This window comes from Anopheles stephensi, chromosome X (genome assembly GCF_013141755.1).
Source record: "Anopheles stephensi strain Indian chromosome X, UCI_ANSTEP_V1.0, whole genome shotgun sequence".
Lineage (NCBI taxonomy): Eukaryota > Metazoa > Arthropoda > Insecta > Diptera > Culicidae > Anopheles > Anopheles stephensi.
Genome location: NC_050201.1, coordinates 4,990,420 through 5,009,767, shown reverse-complemented (window position 1 = coordinate 5,009,767; position 19,348 = coordinate 4,990,420). Strand labels below are relative to the sequence as shown.

At 49.5% G+C, this 19,348-nt stretch overlaps 6 protein-coding genes across 7 annotated transcripts; 4 read left to right on the top strand and 2 right to left on the bottom strand.

Moving 5' to 3' along the window:
- Window positions 1–1,063: 1,063 nt before the first annotated feature.
- Window positions 1,064–5,063, bottom strand: LOC118516621. Its single transcript, XM_036062598.1, has 3 exons — window positions 4,797–5,063; window positions 4,523–4,718; window positions 1,064–4,454 (listed from the first exon to the last, which is right to left on the bottom strand). Exons 1-3 carry the CDS (start codon window positions 4,914–4,916, stop codon window positions 2,260–2,262), a joined length of 2,511 nt encoding a protein of 836 aa, XP_035918491.1. The 5' UTR covers window positions 4,917–5,063; the 3' UTR covers window positions 1,064–2,259.
- Window positions 5,064–6,652: 1,589 nt separating this feature from the next.
- On the top strand, window positions 6,653–8,369 carry LOC118516953 (lisH domain-containing protein C1711.05-like). 2 transcript variants are annotated; one of them, XM_036063416.1, is made up of 3 exons: window positions 6,653–7,046; window positions 7,113–7,586; window positions 7,695–8,369. In XM_036063416.1, the coding sequence occupies exons 1-3, from the start codon at window positions 6,918–6,920 to the stop codon at window positions 8,151–8,153; spliced, it is 1,062 nt and encodes a 353-aa protein (XP_035919309.1). In that variant the 5' UTR covers window positions 6,653–6,917; the 3' UTR covers window positions 8,154–8,369. The 2 variants fall into 2 exon arrangements, with proteins under 2 accessions (XP_035919309.1, XP_035919002.1); XM_036063109.1 differs by having other exon boundaries at window positions 7,113–8,369.
- A 413-nt stretch (window positions 8,370–8,782) lies between these two features.
- Window positions 8,783–10,660, bottom strand: LOC118517513 (protein maelstrom homolog). Its single transcript, XM_036063737.1, has 3 exons — window positions 10,338–10,660; window positions 10,050–10,257; window positions 8,783–9,974 (listed from the first exon to the last, which is right to left on the bottom strand). The coding sequence occupies exons 1-3, from the start codon at window positions 10,455–10,457 to the stop codon at window positions 8,890–8,892; spliced, it is 1,413 nt and encodes a 470-aa protein (XP_035919630.1). The 5' UTR covers window positions 10,458–10,660; the 3' UTR covers window positions 8,783–8,889.
- Window positions 10,661–10,991: 331 nt separating this feature from the next.
- LOC118517514 (protein maelstrom homolog) lies at window positions 10,992–12,785 on the top strand. The gene is made up of 3 exons (XM_036063738.1): window positions 10,992–11,261; window positions 11,349–11,493; window positions 11,573–12,785. The coding sequence occupies exons 1-3, from the start codon at window positions 11,142–11,144 to the stop codon at window positions 12,460–12,462; spliced, it is 1,155 nt and encodes a 384-aa protein (XP_035919631.1). The 5' UTR covers window positions 10,992–11,141; the 3' UTR covers window positions 12,463–12,785.
- A 2,935-nt stretch (window positions 12,786–15,720) lies between these two features.
- Window positions 15,721–19,026, top strand: LOC118516429 (28S rRNA (cytosine-C(5))-methyltransferase-like). The gene is made up of 3 exons (XM_036062305.1): window positions 15,721–16,385; window positions 17,115–17,371; window positions 17,639–19,026. Exons 1-3 carry the CDS (start codon window positions 15,917–15,919, stop codon window positions 18,710–18,712), a joined length of 1,800 nt encoding a protein of 599 aa, XP_035918198.1. The 5' UTR covers window positions 15,721–15,916; the 3' UTR covers window positions 18,713–19,026.
- LOC118516433 lies at window positions 15,767–16,984 on the top strand. Its single transcript, XM_036062314.1, has 2 exons — window positions 15,767–15,902; window positions 16,451–16,984. The coding sequence occupies exon 2, from the start codon at window positions 16,461–16,463 to the stop codon at window positions 16,857–16,859; it is 399 nt and encodes a 132-aa protein (XP_035918207.1). The 5' UTR covers window positions 15,767–15,902; window positions 16,451–16,460; the 3' UTR covers window positions 16,860–16,984.
- Window positions 19,027–19,348: the final 322 nt, after the last annotated feature.

The window sequence follows — 19,348 nt, the reverse complement described above, 5'->3', positions numbered from 1 at the left end:
GGAACACTCGAACAGAAAATTCGGTGTTGAATACCGCCTACAACATCTTCTCCCTAATCTTACTCGATCGACTTGTCCCATTCGTCGAAGAGATGAGACCAGATCTTCACGATGCGGCAAATCTTGGAGAAGATGGCGGAGCAGCAGCTCCACTCCTACCATCTCTTCATTGATTTTAAAGCCGCAAGGGGCTAAAGCTATACGACACAATGAGTTCTTTTGGAATCCCGGCCAAGCTTACCGGGCTTGTAAGAATGACAATGGCCAACATCACATGCCAGGTGAAGGTGGATGGAAAACTCTCAGGGCGCTTTAGGCTTGCCTGTCTCCTTTTCAATCTGGCGGTAGAGAGAGCCATCCGCGAATCGGAGGTGGAAACTTCGGGGACCATCTTCTTTGAGGCTCTCCCGAGGCTTAGCACCGACAACAACATTGATGTTGAGTTACGCGCACGGGTGCTGGCTGCCAAACCGGTCATACTACAGCCTGAGGAAACTGGTCCACTCTAAATACCTGTTGCGACGGACGAAGCTGCGGACTGTACAGAACATTTATAGTCCCAGCTCCTCACACACGCCTCTGAGACATGGACTCTGTCCAAAGCTGACGAAGCCCTCTTAGCCGCGTTCGAGAGGAAGATGCTCAGAAGGATTGTTTGGCCCCGTTTGTGTGGAAGGACAATGGAGGAGCCGCTACAATGACGAGCTCTAGAGAGGACTGATCGTGCAACGAATTAGACTCGCCAGATTAGAGACCGCCAACGACCCAGCCCGTAACTTCCTTTTAGAGCTGTCTACACCCAAATTGAGATGGAGTGATGGCGTTGATGGCGTCCGCCAGAACGGCCGGGATAGCCGGGATCGAGGATTGTTGCAGCAGGCCAAGACCGCAAAGCGGTGGTAGCGCCTGATAAGTAAGTAGACTTAGTGATAGCCAGTCCTCACTACGGAGGAACGATCCAGAAGGGGGTTTAAACTCCAGCCCGCCCAGATTCAGCCCAGATCAGTGGTTAATTTCGGATCGCTTAGAGAGCTACACAATAAAACGCTTAAACGACAATTCGTTCTCTCGCACAGGACCAATTGTCCACGCGGAATTGTTTATTGTTTTTAAGGACCAATCTCAACTCATCAGTCCAGGACGGATTCAATCACATTTACGTGGTTGTGAAATGCGCCGGAAGAACTGATCTGGAACTAACCTTATTCCGGATATACTAGGACCACTCCCAAACTCCAAGTCGGTCAGATAATCAGATCTTTCAGGTCACTTCAATCACGAGAAAACTTTGGTCGGCCATTTACTGGCTACCTTTAAACTGAAGTCCTGACGCTATGTCCTGCATATCCGCGGATTCGATATTGGGACCACTCCGGCGACCGGCGCCATTGTCACCTCTACCAGCCTGAGGATTATTTCAGGCTTCACGATGGTTCAAGGTATTAAGGTCACTTACCTAAATCGACTACATTTATGCAGGTATCGTCACACAGAATCCTCCCCCTCTACCCTTTCAGTCTTTTCACAGTGGACTTGCGATTAGTGGTTAAGAGCGCTTGGTGGAGGTGACATCGTATACCAGCTAGTCTCGTCGTTCAGAGAGCCTCCCCCCCCCCCCCCCAAGGAACCACGTTCTCTATGCCTTCAAAAGGCCCTAACACACCACGCACAACGATACAGAGGCGAACGAGGTCTCAAAGACCCAGAGCCTCTATAAAGAAAACCCAAAGCAACGATCGTGCGACTGTTCCTGTGATGCCCGCCACCGTCAACCCAGAATCGTCCCGGATCGGCGGCTAGCTGCATCGGTCACCTAGCTAAGCTTGTGACCAGGACACGAGATACAAGGATATTGTTAGCAGTCTCTCCTGTTTGCTCAAGCGTGCTCAAATCAGCCATGCTGATGCCTTACATTTATTATTAAACTTCAATTTCAGATCACAACGTTATTTTGTCAATTAGAAGAAATCAAAAAAAAAAAAAAGAAGAGCAAGAAAAAAAGCGGGTAATCGAGAAGAAAAAAATGTCGTTACTGTAGCTCAATTCAAAATTACTGCGATCTAAGGACCGGCAGAGTCGAGGCGGCGTATGGCGCGAGACGCCATTTTCTTTAAGCAGTGTATTCATTGCTGCGTCTTGTAGGTCAAACTTGTCAACATCGAGCGCGTTCGACGCGGAGCGCTCCCTCGCGCAAAGCGTAATTAGTGAGAAAATGGTAAGTATTAAAGAAAAGAGTAAAGAAAAGTAAATTATTTAACCTCAATTACCAGCGCGTCCACGGGCACGCCCACGTCCACGGCCACGGCCACGTCCACCTCCACGTCCGCGCTGTTGCGCATCGGTGCCCCGTTGCTGATTTTGTCCACTGTCACGTGCCATAGCTTCCGCCAGCGTAGGGAACGGTTTATCGCGGTTTTTGGTAAACACATTTAGCCGGTAGCTTCCGCAAGCAGGCTCATAGTCGTAATCGATACCGTCCTCTGTCAGCAGACCAACCTTATGGCGCGGCTTTGCCACCGGTGTCAGCACATAATCCGCATCATTACTGTCGTGCGGCGCAGAGCTGGTGACGCTCGCAGCACTGTTGAGCGGACTCTTCGCGTGCGAGAGCGACGAAACGCTTGCTGCTGGTGTGTTGCGCTTGCCTTGTTCCATCGACCGGTCCAACCATTTCTCCACCTCCGGGGTGGTGTTGTCCGGGGCACCACCATGCCCTTTGCTTCCAGCACGGCTCCGCATTTTCGATGCCGAGCTGTCGATGCTTACATCCGTCGTATCCAGCGTGTGGTTGACCAGCGAACGCACGCTTCGCGATCCCTCGGCCATACCTTTGCTCACCCTCATCGCCAGCTCCAACCGTTTCTCCGCCTCGCTGGTGATGTTAACCTGCTGATGTTTGCAGTGGGAAGCGTCACTACTGGAGTTGCTGCCCGCGCCACGATAGTCGCTCAATTCCATGCCCTGCATTGCCTTGCTCGTTCGCGAGCTGCCCATGCTTGCATTCATCACATCCAGCACGGATGTGCTGTCGCGTTGCGAACGAACGCTTCTGGATTTCTGGGCAATCGTTTTGCTTAGCTTGATCGATTCCTCCAACCGTCGCTCCACCTCAACCCGATCGATCAAGCTGTCGACCGTCGTGTTGCCGACCGAACAAACGCTTCCCGTCTCGTACGGACGCCGGCCAGCTCTCTCCACGTCACGCATTTCATCGTCGGCCGATGAAGTGTCTCCCAGCACATCTTCCGTAAGCGTTTGCGTTTCGGCGCTGGCAACGCTCGTACCTGTCGTCCTGTCCAGCGAATTACTCATCCGTTGCTTCCACTTACGCGAGACTCGATCCAGCGTAGTGTTCCCGTCCGAACATACGCTACGACTGGGCTTAATGGTCATGCTTCGTCCCTCCCTACCGTTACCGTCAGCATAAGAAGAAATCGCTTCACCGGTGTCCTGCTTTCCCAGCCCCCAACCGGAAACGCTTGCCCCACCCATCCTATCGAGCGGACTTTCACCGGGCGGAAACAGGCTGGCCGGCATCTCCGCGAGACTTATGTTCCGGAAATGCTCCAACCGCTTTTCCACCTCACTGGAGCTCTGCATGCTAGTGTTATGCACGGAATGGTGTGTTGACTCTTCCGCCGTGTCCGCGGTGTACCTGGAACTGTCCGCCGGCGCGGGCTCGCCGCTGGCAAGCCCCAGCTTTAGCAAATCTTCGTACAACATACGGTTGACCGTTGCGTTGGGCGTTTGTGCCGGCTTCCTGCCATCGTTCCGGACCGGCGGCATATGCTTGCCCGGTATCAGCTGGATGCCCAAGCTCGTGCAACAATACATCGAGATCGTGTACGTCCGGCGAACGGACCGCGACAGGGCACAGTGATACGTATTCAGCAGCCCTTCGTGGTAGTCGCAGCTGATGCCTAGCGTGTACGCATACCGGTCCAACGACAGTATCTGCTGCGCTATCCGGACGGACGGTACGTTCGATCGGAACTGCTCCCCGTTGCGCCGTTCCGTTGCTATTATGAGCTTATAAAACAACTGCGCCAACGGACAGATGTGCAACTGTTTCAACCGGTCGTTCCCATGCTTACCTAGGATGCTTGCGAGCATACATTCCACCGCCGGCATCGCCTCCTCATCCGTGAACAGCAGCGGCAACGGTCCGTCCGCGTCGAGAAAGGCAAGCAGGCGGTCGGCGATTTCGCCGAAATCCGCCACCCCCAGTGCGTCCGGCGGTGTCGGCAGTTGGTGAGTTTTGCCCGAGCGTTCCATCGCTGCGGCGGCATAGCCGAGCGGAATTTCGCTGGCTTTTATAAGCAGATGCAGCTGATCCATTACGCCCGACGCCAGGCTGTACTTCACCACGGCTAGCTCAGCCGGTATGTACACACCTTGATAGGTGCAGCAGAAATATTCCATCGAGATGATGTAAAACACCTCCTTGGCGAGTTCTGTGCGGAGGCAAAAGCGTGTAAAGGTAGGTTAGTGGCGGTCAGCAGGTTTGCACCATCGTCCTTACCAGTCTTGTTCGCTGCCAACATCACGCGCAAATCCGTCAGGTCCCTTACCATCTGGTCCTTCGCCCTTTTCTCACGCAGCTGATGTTCCACCGAGTCAATGCTCACGCCCAAGCTGTTCAGCCTGCCCAGAGCGGTACCGCCTTTGCCCTCGTTCGCTTTCACAACGTACGGTTGGCGCTGGTTCTCGTCCATTTTCTGCCGGAAAAGAAATCGACACTGTTAGCACCGAAGAACGAAGGACTGCTTCGCTTCCTAAACCCGATCCAATCTTACCACCCAAAGTTCGCCAGCCTCCGGTGTAATTTCCGCAAGGCTACGGATCTTGCGTCCCTTGGCCTCTTCCTGGCCCTTATACTCTATCATGAACCAGAAAAATGCATTTCGTTTCGGCATTTTCAGGCGTTTTGCTTCGGAGCACCGGGACACAAACACACAGCGACGAACTACGGCGGCGCGTAATCAGAGCCAGCTACGCATCGAATGAACGTTTTCGCTGGAAATGGATTGTTCACCGCAAACGGACCCAGCAGGCAAAATTCGTATTTCCTGCTTAACGGCTCACTGCTTGACAATCAAAACAAAGGTGCTATAAAATCCCAACAGAAAGCAAAGTGCAGGGTTCGTCTTCGTTCTGTGATCGAACATAACTGGATCATAATTGTTGTTTTTATTTTATTTCACTGCTGCTGCTGCTGAATAAACATACGGGAAAAGTCACTAATACATTACAGGTATAATATCTGATTTAAGTGTTCCATTGATGGGGTTATTACACGAGGAATTTTTTGGTTGGTGATTTTCTGTCAAATAGGGCGTTTGACAGAAAAAAAACCCGCTGTCCGTGTAATAACACAATATGCTGCACAGATATTTATTGCCATCATCCGAATTATTTTACATTTGAATTGTCCGTTATTCTAAAATGGAATGAAATATTTATCATTAACACGTATCGTACCATGCCGGGCACCGACTGACGATGCCATTATGATAGGGATACTTTTTCGTGACCGACAGCACTTTGGTCAGACGAACATTCGGTTAGAGATTTTTCGGTTCAAACTGGTCCCAAATCGCTCTCTATGCATTAACAAAACATCGTCTTCAATATTCATCTTAAATCACACGAAATAAACTGGACAATAATATTCAATAAAAATTGCGAGGCAAAACAACGCTTCCAAAATGTAAACAATCCTCACTTTGACAGAAAAAAAAACCAGCGCGATCGAAATCTGAATTGAGCATTGAGAATTCATTTTTTCAGACCGGCATTTATCTATCAAACGCGTTTTGACAGAAAATCACCGATGAAAAATCCGTCATCTAATAACCCCATAAGTGATACGTTCTGTCAAAAATTGATATGGGATTTGACAGACGGAATCATGGGTACAATTTAGTCGTACGAAAATGGTCTATTCCATACGCAGGTCTAGTAATAGAAGGGTTTTGCTAGCTCTTGGAATAACATTTAAAAATAAGATGACAGTTTACAGCCCGAATCGTATACACAATTTTTAGGGTATGGTTCATCTTGTTATTTAATAATTATTCGGATGAAAAATAAAATTTAAAACGCCAAGACTTCCTATGTGTAGGTACAGAAGCCACCAATACATAGACTATCAGTCAGAATGGAATCAATGATGTCAAGGTAAATATAGCATTTAAAGAGACCGGCTAAAGTCTGAATAGAATCCTCCACCCCCCCCTCCACTCACGGGTACTCATTTTTGCCACTGAGTTACCTTAAATTTAGGTAAAAGTTAGACAAAAATGTGAAGAATTGTTGTACTAATAATTTATGACAATTATAAATAATAAATAAATAAATAATTATTGTAAAAAGTCTGAAAAAGATACCCTTTTGCGTAACTCAGTTGCAAAATGAGGTGCCCATGAGTGTGGGGGGGGGGGTTATCTATTCAGACTTTAGCAAAAGGGTACATTTTTCAGACTTTTTTTTTTCTCACATTTTTGCTTAACTTTTACCTAAATTTAAGGTAACTCAGTAGCGAAAAGTGAGTGCTGTGAGTGGGGTGTAGTGGGCATCTAATCAGACTTTAGCCCCCTTTTGGGTAACTCAGTTGCAAAAATGAGCGTCCGTGAGTGGGGGGGGGGGGGGGGGCATATATGCAGACTTTTGCCAATACATACACCTTGGACTTTAGCCCAGAAATGAGCCGCAATGACACCAGCCTAATTCCTCACTGGGTATTTCAAGAATGGCTGTAAACCCCTGCCTCAGTACCTGTGAAATTTTATGGGATCTGTCATGGCTGCGTTGGTAGTCCTGCTTACACTAGTTCCATTTACACCCGCTGACAACGCAGAGCGCCAAATTCATCAGAAAAGTTAGAGCGTAGCACCGGTCGCTTTGCACGCAGTAAAATGTCCCAAAATTCAGGAAAATCTGCTTTTCAGCTATTTCGTGCAGAGTACACCGAGAAACAAAAGGCCAAGGGTGTGATATTTGCAAACCGTTCCCATGCTAAACAAGTTTGCCACATGAAATGGGAGGTAAGTGAGTTGCGCGATTCCATTTGGAAATATCGTTTCTTAACGGGCATGGTTTTCGCATAATAGGAAATGGCGCACGAGCAGCGTGGAACATACTTTGCGCAGGCAAGAATGTGCAACAAGTTGTGCTTTCAAGAGCAGCCCAGTGGTCGAAGCCCCACCGTTCACCCTGGAACCGTCATAGAGAGCAACACGTCGGTGGTTGAGTTTGAGCAGGCGCCAAGCAGTACGGAGGGCTCCGATTCGCGTGATCTTGCTTCGAATGATGGCGAGGCATCGGCCATCATCGAATCCGGCACTACAACTCATCGACCGGATACGGCCGAAGGCAGCACGGAAATTTGCTGGAGTTGGTTTGCTCGCTACTTAAATGATGGCGAGGCATCGGCCTTCACTACAACTCCTCGACCGGATATGGCCGAAAGCAGCACGGAAGACTGGAGTTGGTATGATCTTTACTCAAATGATGACGAGGCATCGACCATAATCGAATCCGACACTACAACTCCTCGACTGGACATGGTCGAAAGCAGCACGGAAGTTTCCTGGAGTTGGTCTGATCTCCACTCAAATGATGGCGAGCCATCGACCATCATCGAATACGGCACTACAACTCCTCGACCGGATATGGCCGAAAGCAGCACGGAATACTGCGGTTGGGATTCGCATGATCGTTGCTCAAATGATGGCGACGCATCGACCATGATGGAATCCGGCGGTACAACGACCCGGCTGGATAAGTTGAAGAAGCTCACAAGCATGACGGACTACTGGGAATCGCTTTTTTCGAATGAGGGCGAGTCATCGACTATGGCTAATTCCGGCAGGAAGGTTTGTTGTTCGCACTGCCGTTTTTCAAACGATAACGAAACGTCAGCCGATGGGAACTTTGGCAGTACAACGTCCCGGCAAAATTTGCTGAAGCCAGCGGAAGGCAACGAAGACTTTTGGGAATGGGATCCACGTGCTCGTTTTTCAGATGGTAACCAAGCGTCGGCCATGACTTACTCCGTTGGTACAACATCTCAGCAAGCTGAGTATTGCGCTGCTTTCCGCTTTGGCCTGCCTACGATACCCGAGGAGTTTGGCTCAGGTACCGAACTCTAGGCCGGGGCTTCAAGGCGAAATGTGCGATGCCCGAAACCGAGCAAGAACGGTTGCGGACTCTACCTATGGCCGGTCGTGGACGTGGCATGTTTCCAGATTATACGTTTAGAAAGCACTAACAAACTCATCTGCATTTACTTACCTATTTGAAACTTGATCAGCTTTTCCTATCCGATGTAAAAGGCTTCAAATAAATTGGATATCGAAACCACCGAATGTTGTGTTCTCTACCGTGTGTAAGATTCTCACCTCCAGAGCAATATGTCGCTTGTCCGCCATTAGTAGAATGCCCGGTTTGCATATACCAACAACTGGGCTGACGGATCTGGGTGTGATTCGAAACCATCCTCTGCTGCGTTTAAGACTGATATGTTTTCGGACGTACCTTAGCACCGGTTGAGCCTCATGCCGAAGCGATAAAGAACATCCGGGAGTCGTTCAGTAGTCTGCTGGATCTGAACACCACAAGCTTGTACCTTCTGCAACAAGATCAACGTCGCTTTAAACAGGCGCTGGTTGGGAGGGCGATCCGGCAGTAGGCCAGCAAATACCGGCCCCAAACCTATGGCCGCCGGCTCACTCCTATCACTCACGAAATAATCCAGTCTCGAAACATGAAACCCTTCGCACCTCGTCACATAAAGTTGATTATTTTATTTATCGCAGTCTTGTGGTTGGTTGAATATATATTTGCTAGTCCTTAGATGTCTATTCTCGTGTCACGGTGTAAAACAGCTCACCTACCCCGACCTCGTACTGGTGTGATCTGGCCGCGTCCTCGCACCAGCAGATCGAATCCGCGTCCACGTCCGCGTCCCATCACGGCCAGATGAGGATATTCGTCCAGCAGCAAGCCGCGACCCCGGCCCGACATTTCTCGCACATTGAACGTTTCCGGCTTTTTCGGCTCGCCAACAGGACCTTCGCCCTGTCCTTGCTGTTCCAACAGTTGGCAATAGTCGAGCCTGTTGCCACACCGTTGCCTTTTACTGCTGCTGCAACCAGGTTCGTCTTCTGCATCCGCCACCGCATCGTTAGATCGTTCCAGGTTCGAGTCCATCGGAACGGAAACATTTGCCTCACCCGTACCGCCATCAGCCGTAGCATCCACCAAGTCGGATAGCGTGTCCACGGTCGTATCGAGCGGCTTATGCTTTCCCGGCAGCAGATCAACGCCCAGCTCCTTGCAACAGTTTCCCGCGATGGTGTACGCCCAACGGATGCACCGGGCCAGCGCACAGCGTTCCAGCAGGTCGTGCGTTTCGTGGTACTCGCAGCTAATGCCGGACGTGAAGGCGAACGTGTCGGTGTCGATGATTTGCTGTGCCGCTACCAGGGACGGGAACAGGGTCATACTCATCATATGCCGTTCGACGGCCAGCTTCACCCGATAGAACAGCTGTGGCACGGTGGTGACATACAGCGGCCGGTTGCCGATACGTTCGCGGAGTAACCGTCGCAGCGTACTTTCCACCACGGGCACACCATCCGTAGCGGTAAACAGCATCGGAAGCCGGTTGCCGTCCGCGTCCCCGCCCGGTTCCAGGAAGGAAGCCAATCTTGCCGCCACGCCGTTAAGATCCGTCTCACCGAGTGCGTACGGTGGTAGCGGAAGCGAATGGGTGTCTGCACCGTGCTGCTCGGCCTGCAGTGCGCAACCGTACGGCAGCTTGCCGGGATTGATTAGCAGATGTAGGCGTTCCTGTACACCGCTTTCGAGACTAAATTTAACCAAGCCCAGCTCAGCCGGAATGTAAACACCGTCATCCGTGCGGCAGAAGTACTCGATCGAAATGAGATAAAAGTCGAGGGTTTCGATCGCTGTGGATAGAAAGAAATCAACATAAGCAAGCGTTTTTTTGTGGGGTGGTAATATTATAACAAAAAATGTCATACTCGAATCCATCTCAGCTTGCCACAAACGTTTCGTAAGCATTTCCGTCATCAGCTGTGGTCCCCCTTCTTTGCATTCGTCGGGCGGGTTTTTATTCTTGATCGGTTGGCTTTGGTGCCGGGCGGTGCTGGAACGGTGGGCCGGTTTCGGATGCGGTTTCTTTTCCACCTCCCGCGCAGCATATCGTTCCCGTTCCTTTGCATCCATTTTCTGCAATGAGACAATTGTTGGAGGTGTGTGAGTATGTAGCCGGTTTCTTGGAAAAAAAACTCCACTGGGTTGCATTGTACCTCCCAAATTTTCCCGGCAAGCGGTACCACATCCTTCACGCCACGAAACCGGTACCCTTTCGCTTCGAGCCGCTTTTTGTGCTCAAGCATAAACCAAAAAAAGGCGTTCCTTTTCGGCATTGTTTACGGCCACGGGTGAAAGTGTGAGGTTACAAGTTCGCCGGAAAGAAACCAAGCAGAACTGGCTGCCCCCAACGGGAAGGGGTGCCTGGTGAAAAAAAAACTTCACTGTTTACACTGGATTCGATACGAGTGGGACTTTTTCCATTCCCTCTTTCTTGGAACGAAACAGCTGAATCCGGTAAATTCTAAAACAAATCAATTTGACAGCGCAGAACAAGGTGCTATAAAATGGGCAGGGGTCGTCATCCATCCGCTGTGTTTGTAATATACGGGACGATTTTTTTTAATGCGAAAAATTGCTCAATTACTTTTAAATAATACGGTATCGAAAAATAAAACTATTAACAAAAATATCGAGTCAAACGAATCTGTTTTTCGATTTTTAACAGCACTGCAAACACTGTTGACGCTTGCAGTGAACGGTCTGAGGTGAGCACCACTGCCTGCCATGTTCATTTTCTACAGGACATTGCTAGCTGGGCACTGCTTTCATTCGACGCGCTAAGCGCCCTCTACCCGTAGTTCATTTTCCTAACTGTTTCTGTCAGATCGAACTTTAGTCGGCGCCAACGGTTCTAAGAAAACGAATCTCATCGAAACGATCAGACGGCATCCCGGGGGTTTTTTCGCCTAACATAACCTAACCACCGCAACCACAAACGAGCTGCAACTGTCCCAAGGATGCCGAAGAAAAGTGCTTTCTTTTACTTTATGATGGAGTGCCAACGGCGAGAAGCACTCAAAGGTCGTGTGTTCCGGAATCTGGCTGAAGTGGCCGAGGCAGCCGATGAAATTTGGCAGGTACGATTGAAAAAAGGGGGCCTATCATGGAGGTTATGTTTCGTTGCAGTGCCGATCGTTTCTAACTGTGTTCCCTTTTTGCCGTAGCAAATGGATGTGGCCGAACGTGCGCCATACGTTCAGCGGGCGAATCCGTCTCACCACGCACTACCTAAGCCGCAGGGACAGCCGGCGCTGGCCAAGGTTGCGGAAAAGGATCTGCTGGGTAAACGGATTCAGGCGGCTGGCAAGGGTAGGTAGCGACATGTTGCAACCATTTTCGGATGTGTCCCATTTTGCTAAATCGGATGGCGGTTTGCGTATATTTGTAGAACTCGGCAGCGAAACCTTTATCCTTATCTCGATCGGTTACTACTGCCGTACGCTGGACAATGTGTACTTTCCGGCAGAGATTGGTGCGGTAAAGTTCGGGCTAGCGGCTGGCGTAGCGAAACGGTTCCATGCAATCGTTGATCACCCGAAACTTCCGACCGGTATGGCGTACGAAGCGAAGCTACAGTCGGAGATGACCCATGCCTTACCGTTACCACCACACGGTTTGGCAGAAATGGATGGGTCGGAAATAGCATCCAAATTGATCAGCTTTTTCGACGCGAAAGATGACCGTCTGCCGGTGCTGTTTACGGCGGCGAAGCAAATGTCTGCGGTGGAAGCTATACTTCTGGACATGTTGGGCGACCGGATCCGCGAGCAGAAGCTGCGAATTTGCTCCGTAGCGGAGCTGTACTGGGAGCTGCAGCAAGCTGCAGTATCGTTCGACGAAGGAACAACGGAACCATTTAAGATGCTGCAAATGGCGCAGAACCGTCTTGATGATGATGTTTTCAGCTATACGGAAGGCATTAGCTGCGATTACCACGAGTCTCACGAATTGCTAGTGCACTGTGAACTGTCCGAGTGCATCCGTTGGGCGTTTACTATTGCGCGCGACTGTTGCCCGGAGCTGGGCATCGAGCTGATCCCGGGCAAGCATCGTCCGGGTACGAAGGAAGGTGAAGCACCTTTTGGTGAGGAATTGAAGGATGACGATACAGGGGAATCGAAGCAGGACGAATTGGAACAAGCGGTTGAGGCAAAGGTCTCAAATGAGCCCATTTCCAACGGTAAAGCTTTGAATAAGCAGCAAATTTTGACCCGTGAACTGTTGTCAGAGTTCGATGCGCTCGCAGAGAAAATGCGAGCGTTGCGTTTGAATGATTAAGGTGCAAAGAGTTTGCCCCTTATTTGTTTATTTATTTATTAATCAGTAACGGAATTGGTTCCTAAGTGCTCTTTGAGATTACGATGTAGAGCTGATGAGATGTTGTAATGTATCGTATTTACTGCTTCATATATTATTGTATTAACCTTTCCTGGTTCTGACAGGACAATATTTCATTTCTGATTTGGTAACGCTAAACGTTGCCGAGTAGCATTGCTCAAAGTGAAGGGTGAGATAATATTTAGAATATATGATATGAGATAATATTTAGAATTGTTCGCAACAGAATTATGACCATTAAATGAAAATCATTGTCAAACACAGTTTAAGTTTTTCTTCTAGTTTTTTTTTAAACGGCACCTTTTGATTCTCAGCTGATTATCAGAATGGGTTGAAGAGTAACACGACCTGCATGAGGCGGTTAGTCTTTTCGAAGGAACCATGTGGTGTTCACGATGGTATAGTGAAGCGTTGTGCAATTTCTTCAAATTCGTCAAATGCAGTCGATGAACATACCATTTTTAAGAGTGTTCATTTTTGAGGGTCTATAGATTTCAAATGAACCACTCGCTTAAGGACCGTGTTGGCGAAACGGGGGTTCTGGATCTTCCAGAAAGCGAGTTTATTTTTTGGGAATTAAAAATCGTTGCTGACGGGTACTCTTCGGATGATAGATCCGTTGGTACAATCGGTCGTTGGTGAGCCGAATGTGTGAAGAAATTCTCGCGAAGTTCCTGACAGTGGGTATTACTGATCGAATCGAACAAGAGTCGAGTTCGTTCCTATAGGAATCGAGTTCTACCCGTGGTTGCATCGAGCACGGGTCGACCCGAGGGTGCAACGATATCGGGTAGCTTACGGATGGTTCCGACCCGATAGGTACTGATCTTAGCGCACGCAATCTACTACGTTGATTCACAGATGCCCAGACGGCTGTATAGTAGTTGATGGCTACAAAGAGCTAGTCCTGATTCGCTATTAGTGGCCAGAGTAGGCTGTGTTTGGCTCCATCGACTCCCCCCCTGCTCATATTAGGCGCTACAAATTAGAGGTCTCGCATTTGGACCCGAATCTCCGAAAGGGGCTTTGTAAAAGGAGCGTGTGATGCCCTTCATACACTCGCCATCACGAAAGGGGCGGATGATAGGTTCTAAGAAGAAATCTGTCATCAACCCCTATCCCGCGTTGCTCATCAGATGTGGTAAATGACCTTTGGTGCCCATTTCGCTTAAGCCCCCCGAAGGACTTTGCTTGATGGAGTCGAGCATGCGAGGATGACAAGCCGCTATCACCTCGGCGACCAAACCGCCTTACTTTACGGGGCCTCATATAACCTGACAGTGGGCAAGACCGGAAGCATTCGATGGCTTGGGACCGAGTTGCCAGGAAAAGGAATGACGAACTAGCCATGCCCAATAGCCGTGCTCTACTCTAGACATGCCCGTAGAGAGATGGGGATATGACAGGGCATTGTCATGCGTACGGGGGGAGATGGCGCGGTCCGGATGGGATTTTTCTGCATGTGAAGACCGACTCCGCGGTTCTGCATGTGAAGACCGACGCCGCTATCGCCTCGGCGACCAAACCGCCTTACTTTACGGGGGCTCATATAACCTGACAGTGGGCAAGGCCGGAAGCATTCGATGGCTGGGGACCGAGTTGCCAGGAAAAGGAATGACGACCAGGCCATGCTCAATAGACGTGCTCTACTCTAGACAGGCCCGTAGAGAGATGGAGATTTGATAGGGCATTGTCATGCGTACGGGGGGAGATGGCACAATCCGGATGGGACTTGATCCGCGGTTCTGCGTGTGAAGACCGGCTACCGGATCACCCCAGTAGTCATAAGCAGACAGTGCAACAGGTCAAATCCGGTCGAACCGAAATTGTAGTTTGTTTACATTTTGCACGAATTATCATATTCTCGCAATTGATGGAAAATTTAAATTATTTTTGCTTGTTTTTTATGCTTCCAGTACAAAAAGAAAAAAGAAAGAATAAAAAAAAGAAAATCCTGATAAAACAAAGACATCTATCGCGAAGCCAGTCGATAAAAATAAACCACTGGTTTGGTTATATCGACCAATAAATTTATCTACTCGAATTGGCATCGCGAACGCCTACCGCTCACGAGTCGATAAAAAGATAACGATCGATATAAATACTGTTCGAGTAGTTACGCTATCTGTCAAATTGGCTGTCAAATCTCTGGTTTGTTTACAAATAGCAACACAAGATTGTTATTGCTAGTGGGAAAAGTTTGGTTAAAAATGTTTAATGCATTATTTTTAACGGATGATGGTGATGATGATCATACAAATCTTGCAGCATAACGAAGGCATTTGTAACCAGGCATTTTGAATTACCTGATAAAACGTAAGGGAAAACATGTGTGGTGGAAGTGACCATCGATTGCATTGATACGTGGAAGGATGCTAGGAGGTGTACACCCTGAAGACGAGCAGTGGTTTACAGTATGGCTAGTCAGGTGGTTACTGGCTCTAGTTCCCGGAGAAGCGCACACTGAACTTTGATGAAGAGCCTTCCGAAGGGTGTCGCAGAGCGCGTGTCGTATGTCGGGTGCGCGCGTGGCCCGGTATTAGGAGATTGAGTGTTCCGTTGGTCATTACGTTACTGGGAGTTTGCCAGCAACTTAAATTATGCGTGTTGTGTACTAATCCTTGTTAGATGAACAGCCGTTGCCTATTTTTATAAGTGTTCATGATTTTAAGTTTTTCAATATTATTACATTACATGTTGATTGTTTAGATTTATTCAAAATTCGAAATTCATTGAAATTAACGGCAAAATCATGATAAATATAAATTTTTTACGACCTAATAAAATCGTTAAATTTACTAGTAAAATTTTGACATAGCACATAAATAGTACAATTTTTTTCCTAAATCCAACGTAAGCTCTCAAATCCGACTCCGTACCGTTTATCAACTGGTTCGTGGCAGTAGATAAATATATCGATCGGTAGTGCCAAACTGTGTCGTTCGCGATGCAAATTAACGACTTTTTTAACCACTGCTCGACTTTTTCCTCACGATTTGTATGACGGGCATGACAGTTGTTACCATCGTTTTACGGGTTGACAAATTTGTTGCGTTGCGATACCATTCCGCCATGATAGTCGTTATATCGATCGATATATTTATCGACTGATGGTTAATTTGGTTGGCGATAGGTGTCAAAGTTTGATATGTGCGAACGATGCAATGATAACAAACGCTACAGCACAGCTGTCAAAATTGACAGCTGGAGGTTGTTGTTGTCAAAGTGACAGATCGCTTCACGAGCACGAGGTGCAATCGGGTGCAAGGCAGCTCGAAAGCGTGCCTGTTGTGATTGAAAACAGTCTGTTCGAGTGCCCAAAATTCATTAAAAATCCGCCTCAGCATCCCGTAATCGTTCTCCGATACCGTGAAGCGAAGGTAAATAGTTCATTATGGGCTGGAGTGTGGAAGAAGAGTGCCGCGATGAAAAGCCCAACATTAGCGCGTCCCAGCTGCTAACACCGAAAAGTGAGGCCGGGACGGATAAGCGTAGAGAGCAGCGCGTTAAGCTACCGACCAACTATCGGAAGGCCTGCAAGTATGCGCAGCTGGCCGTGGAGGAGAAGCGTGACATCAATGCGCTGCTGGACCAGGACCGACACTTCCGGACCGGGCGCTCGATCGTGGGCCGGGTGCTGTGCAATCTGCCCAAGATCGATGCCATCTACACGAAGCTTGAGCTCGCGACGAAGGAACCGGGCCTGCGGCCATGGCTCGCCCGCGTACTCATCTCGGAACTGTTGTACGGCAGCGGACGGTTGGTCGGTAGTGCGCTGCCGGTCGAGTGTGTCCGAAAGTATGCGGAACAGCTGCGCGCGCTGAAGGCCGAGATCGAGCAAAACTTTACGGTTGAATTTGCAGGTACGAACCGGGGCTCATTTACCAGTAGGTTAAGGGCTTTTCGTCTTTGCTCTTATTTCCTCCAGGCAGGCTGTAATGGGTCGGCGAAAGAAGGGCGCCAGCAATCCGTCGGACGAGAAGCGGGTGCAGCCCGTACCGGACAACCGGCCGACGGTGGTCGGCGGGCGAGAGACGGAACGGCAGGAGGAGGTGGACGATCCGTACACGATACCGTTACATTCCCGGCAGGCCGCCTTTGCGATCCTGTGGCTGCTTGTGTACAGCTTTGCCATGTTCACGCTGCCGTTCGGTGCGTTCTACGGCACGAGACACGTGTTGGCGGATCGCTTCCAGATCGAAGGTTTCCACAACACGTGCGGCTCGGTGCTGGCCGCAGTACTGACGGTGAACATTATTATCATGCTTTACGCATTCCGTGGCTTTCGCGAGGTGGAAGAGGAGGACCGTGAGCGTGCGAACCGGAAACACCGCTAGTGTCCGGGCCCGTTCCGATTGTCAGCAGATTGTAGCAGAACCCGTGTGTGCGCGCGCTTGGTCGACGTCGATAGTATTATGCTAGGAAACTAATAAACACATGCCTAGGGCTTCTCCCACCAACATTTCCCAACTCTCCGTTACTACGTTATTAAGGTTTAGATAGAAGGGTAGTGTGTGTGTGTGTCCGGTTTGCATTCAATTGTACGTCTTAAGCACGTCTCTTTTTCTTTCTCTCTGTCTCTTCCCGTCTAGTACCACGCTTTGTGCGTATCAACACGACCCAGCTGAGCAAAGCGGATGCGAAGGCCCTGCTCGCCAAGGAACAATGGTTTGCGGTTGAGGAAAAGTTCGACAGCTACCGCGAGTTCCTGGAACGCGTGAAAACGCTCGGGGACAAGGAATACATCGAAGATTTTCATTTTCCCGATATGCTCGTTTTCCCGAACAGTGCCAAACAGTACTGGGGCAAGGCAGTGCATCTGCGGGACCGCTTCATACTGCAGAACAAGGTATGTCTGTAGCTCGCAATAGGGATGGGCAGGATCGACAAGAACCTACCGAGTTGGAGACGTTCCGTAACGCGTTCGGGTTAACCTATTGGTTCGACCAGCTCGATGGATTGTGTCCACGGGTCGCACCCGAACGTATCGGAATGAACTCACCTATGTTCTGCACTCACGGTCGATCCGTAAAAAAGAGTCACATGACCCTCCACTAGTTTGTAATGGTCACCCACCCACACAACGATACTAATCGACTAACGTTTCCTGTTACAGGCCTGTCTGCTACCGACGTATCTGCTCCGTCCGGGCAAAAAATCCGTTGTGCTCGATATGTGTGCTGCACCGGGCCTGAAGACAACACATCTGGCCGCCCTGATGAAGAACAAGGGCCGTATCTACGCGGTCGAGCACAATGTCAACCGGTACGCTTTACTCACCCAGATGGTCGGTGCGTACGGTGTGATTAAAACGCTGCACAGCGACTGTCTGAAGGTGAGCGACGAACAGGTGCCGGGCGTCGAGTACATACTGCTCGATCCGAGCTGTTCCGGTTCCGGCATGCTGCAACGCCAGTTCGAAAAGGACGAGGTCGACCAGCACCGTCTGTACAAGCTTGGCGGCGTGCAGTACAAGCTGCTGTCGCACGCGATGAACGCGTACCCGAACGCGCGCCGTATCGTGTACTCGACCTGCTCGGTACACACGATCGAAAACGAGGAGGTGGTGCAGGGTGTGTTGCGTCACAACGGGCACTTCCGGCTGCTGGACGCGCGGAAGGAGCTGGGCAGGGAGTGGCTAAACGTTGGCTCGCCGAACTTTCCCGGCATCGGCGAACGGTGTCTGTACGCGCGAACCGAGGACGATCTGACGATCGGGATGTTTGTGGCCGTGTTCGAACGGTGCCCGGAGGGCGTGGTGAACGAGACGTACACGGCGTACGAAAGGCAGAAGGATAGCTACGAGCGGCTCGCACTGATACAGCGCAAGCATCCCGCGCTGCAGGAGATCAATGAAGAGGATTGGCGCCCGGAAGCACCATTCGCTGGTAAGCGGAAGGTGCCGAATACGGAGCGTACCGAACATGTGCCGGTAAAGACGGAACCAATCGCTAAGAAGCGGAGGAGCAGTCAGACTGTCGAACAGGATGAAGAAGATGATGAAGAAGATGTAAAACCATTCGTATCGGTCAAACAGGAAAAGCAGGAAGAAGAAGAGGAAGATGTGAAACCATTCGTTGTGGTAAAACAGGAAGAGCAGGACGAAGAAGGGGAAGATGTGAAGCCATTCGTTAAGAAGTCGAAGAAAAAGGATAAATCAAAGAAGAGCCGGAAAGGTGTTTCCCAATAGTTAACGGAAGCAGAAGGATTGGAGGTGGATTAAATTTCCCGAAAGAAGTAGACGTAAACATAACCTTAAACAGGCGATTCAGGTAACAAGATTAGTTAGTAATATAAGCCGAATCACAGAAGAGTTGCTCGATGAAGATGACAAGGATCAGGAAGATTCTTGAGAAAAAATGTTTCAATATTGATGTAAGGCAGTATAGGATTCGCGTTCGCGTGGCAAATCGTCGAATGCAAGCTTACGATCAGTGTATAAGCGCTCGAGAATATAAACCACTGTTAATGTAACAAGCTTGGTGTTTGCAAGTAATGGTGAAACGGTTCTGTTTCAGTTGTCAGTATTATGCGGGATGACACATCATTATTTGCTTGTATAATGTCTAACCAAAGTAAGGCACGCTACCGGTGACGGCAACGGACTGGAGAAGCTCAGTTGTCGACAGGTCCTAGTGGCGTTCTAGGCTGGAGTGTCTGGTAGGAGGCCTGTGATGTCTGAGAGCCTTTAGTCAGTATAACCTGCTGCGTGGCTCGCTCCGTGTGGGGATATACTAGGTTTCTCTTCGACCTTTCCCAATCGGAATAGTCTGAAAGAAAAGCCTTATAGCACGGTTATCCACTTAGGACCACATCGAGCTATATA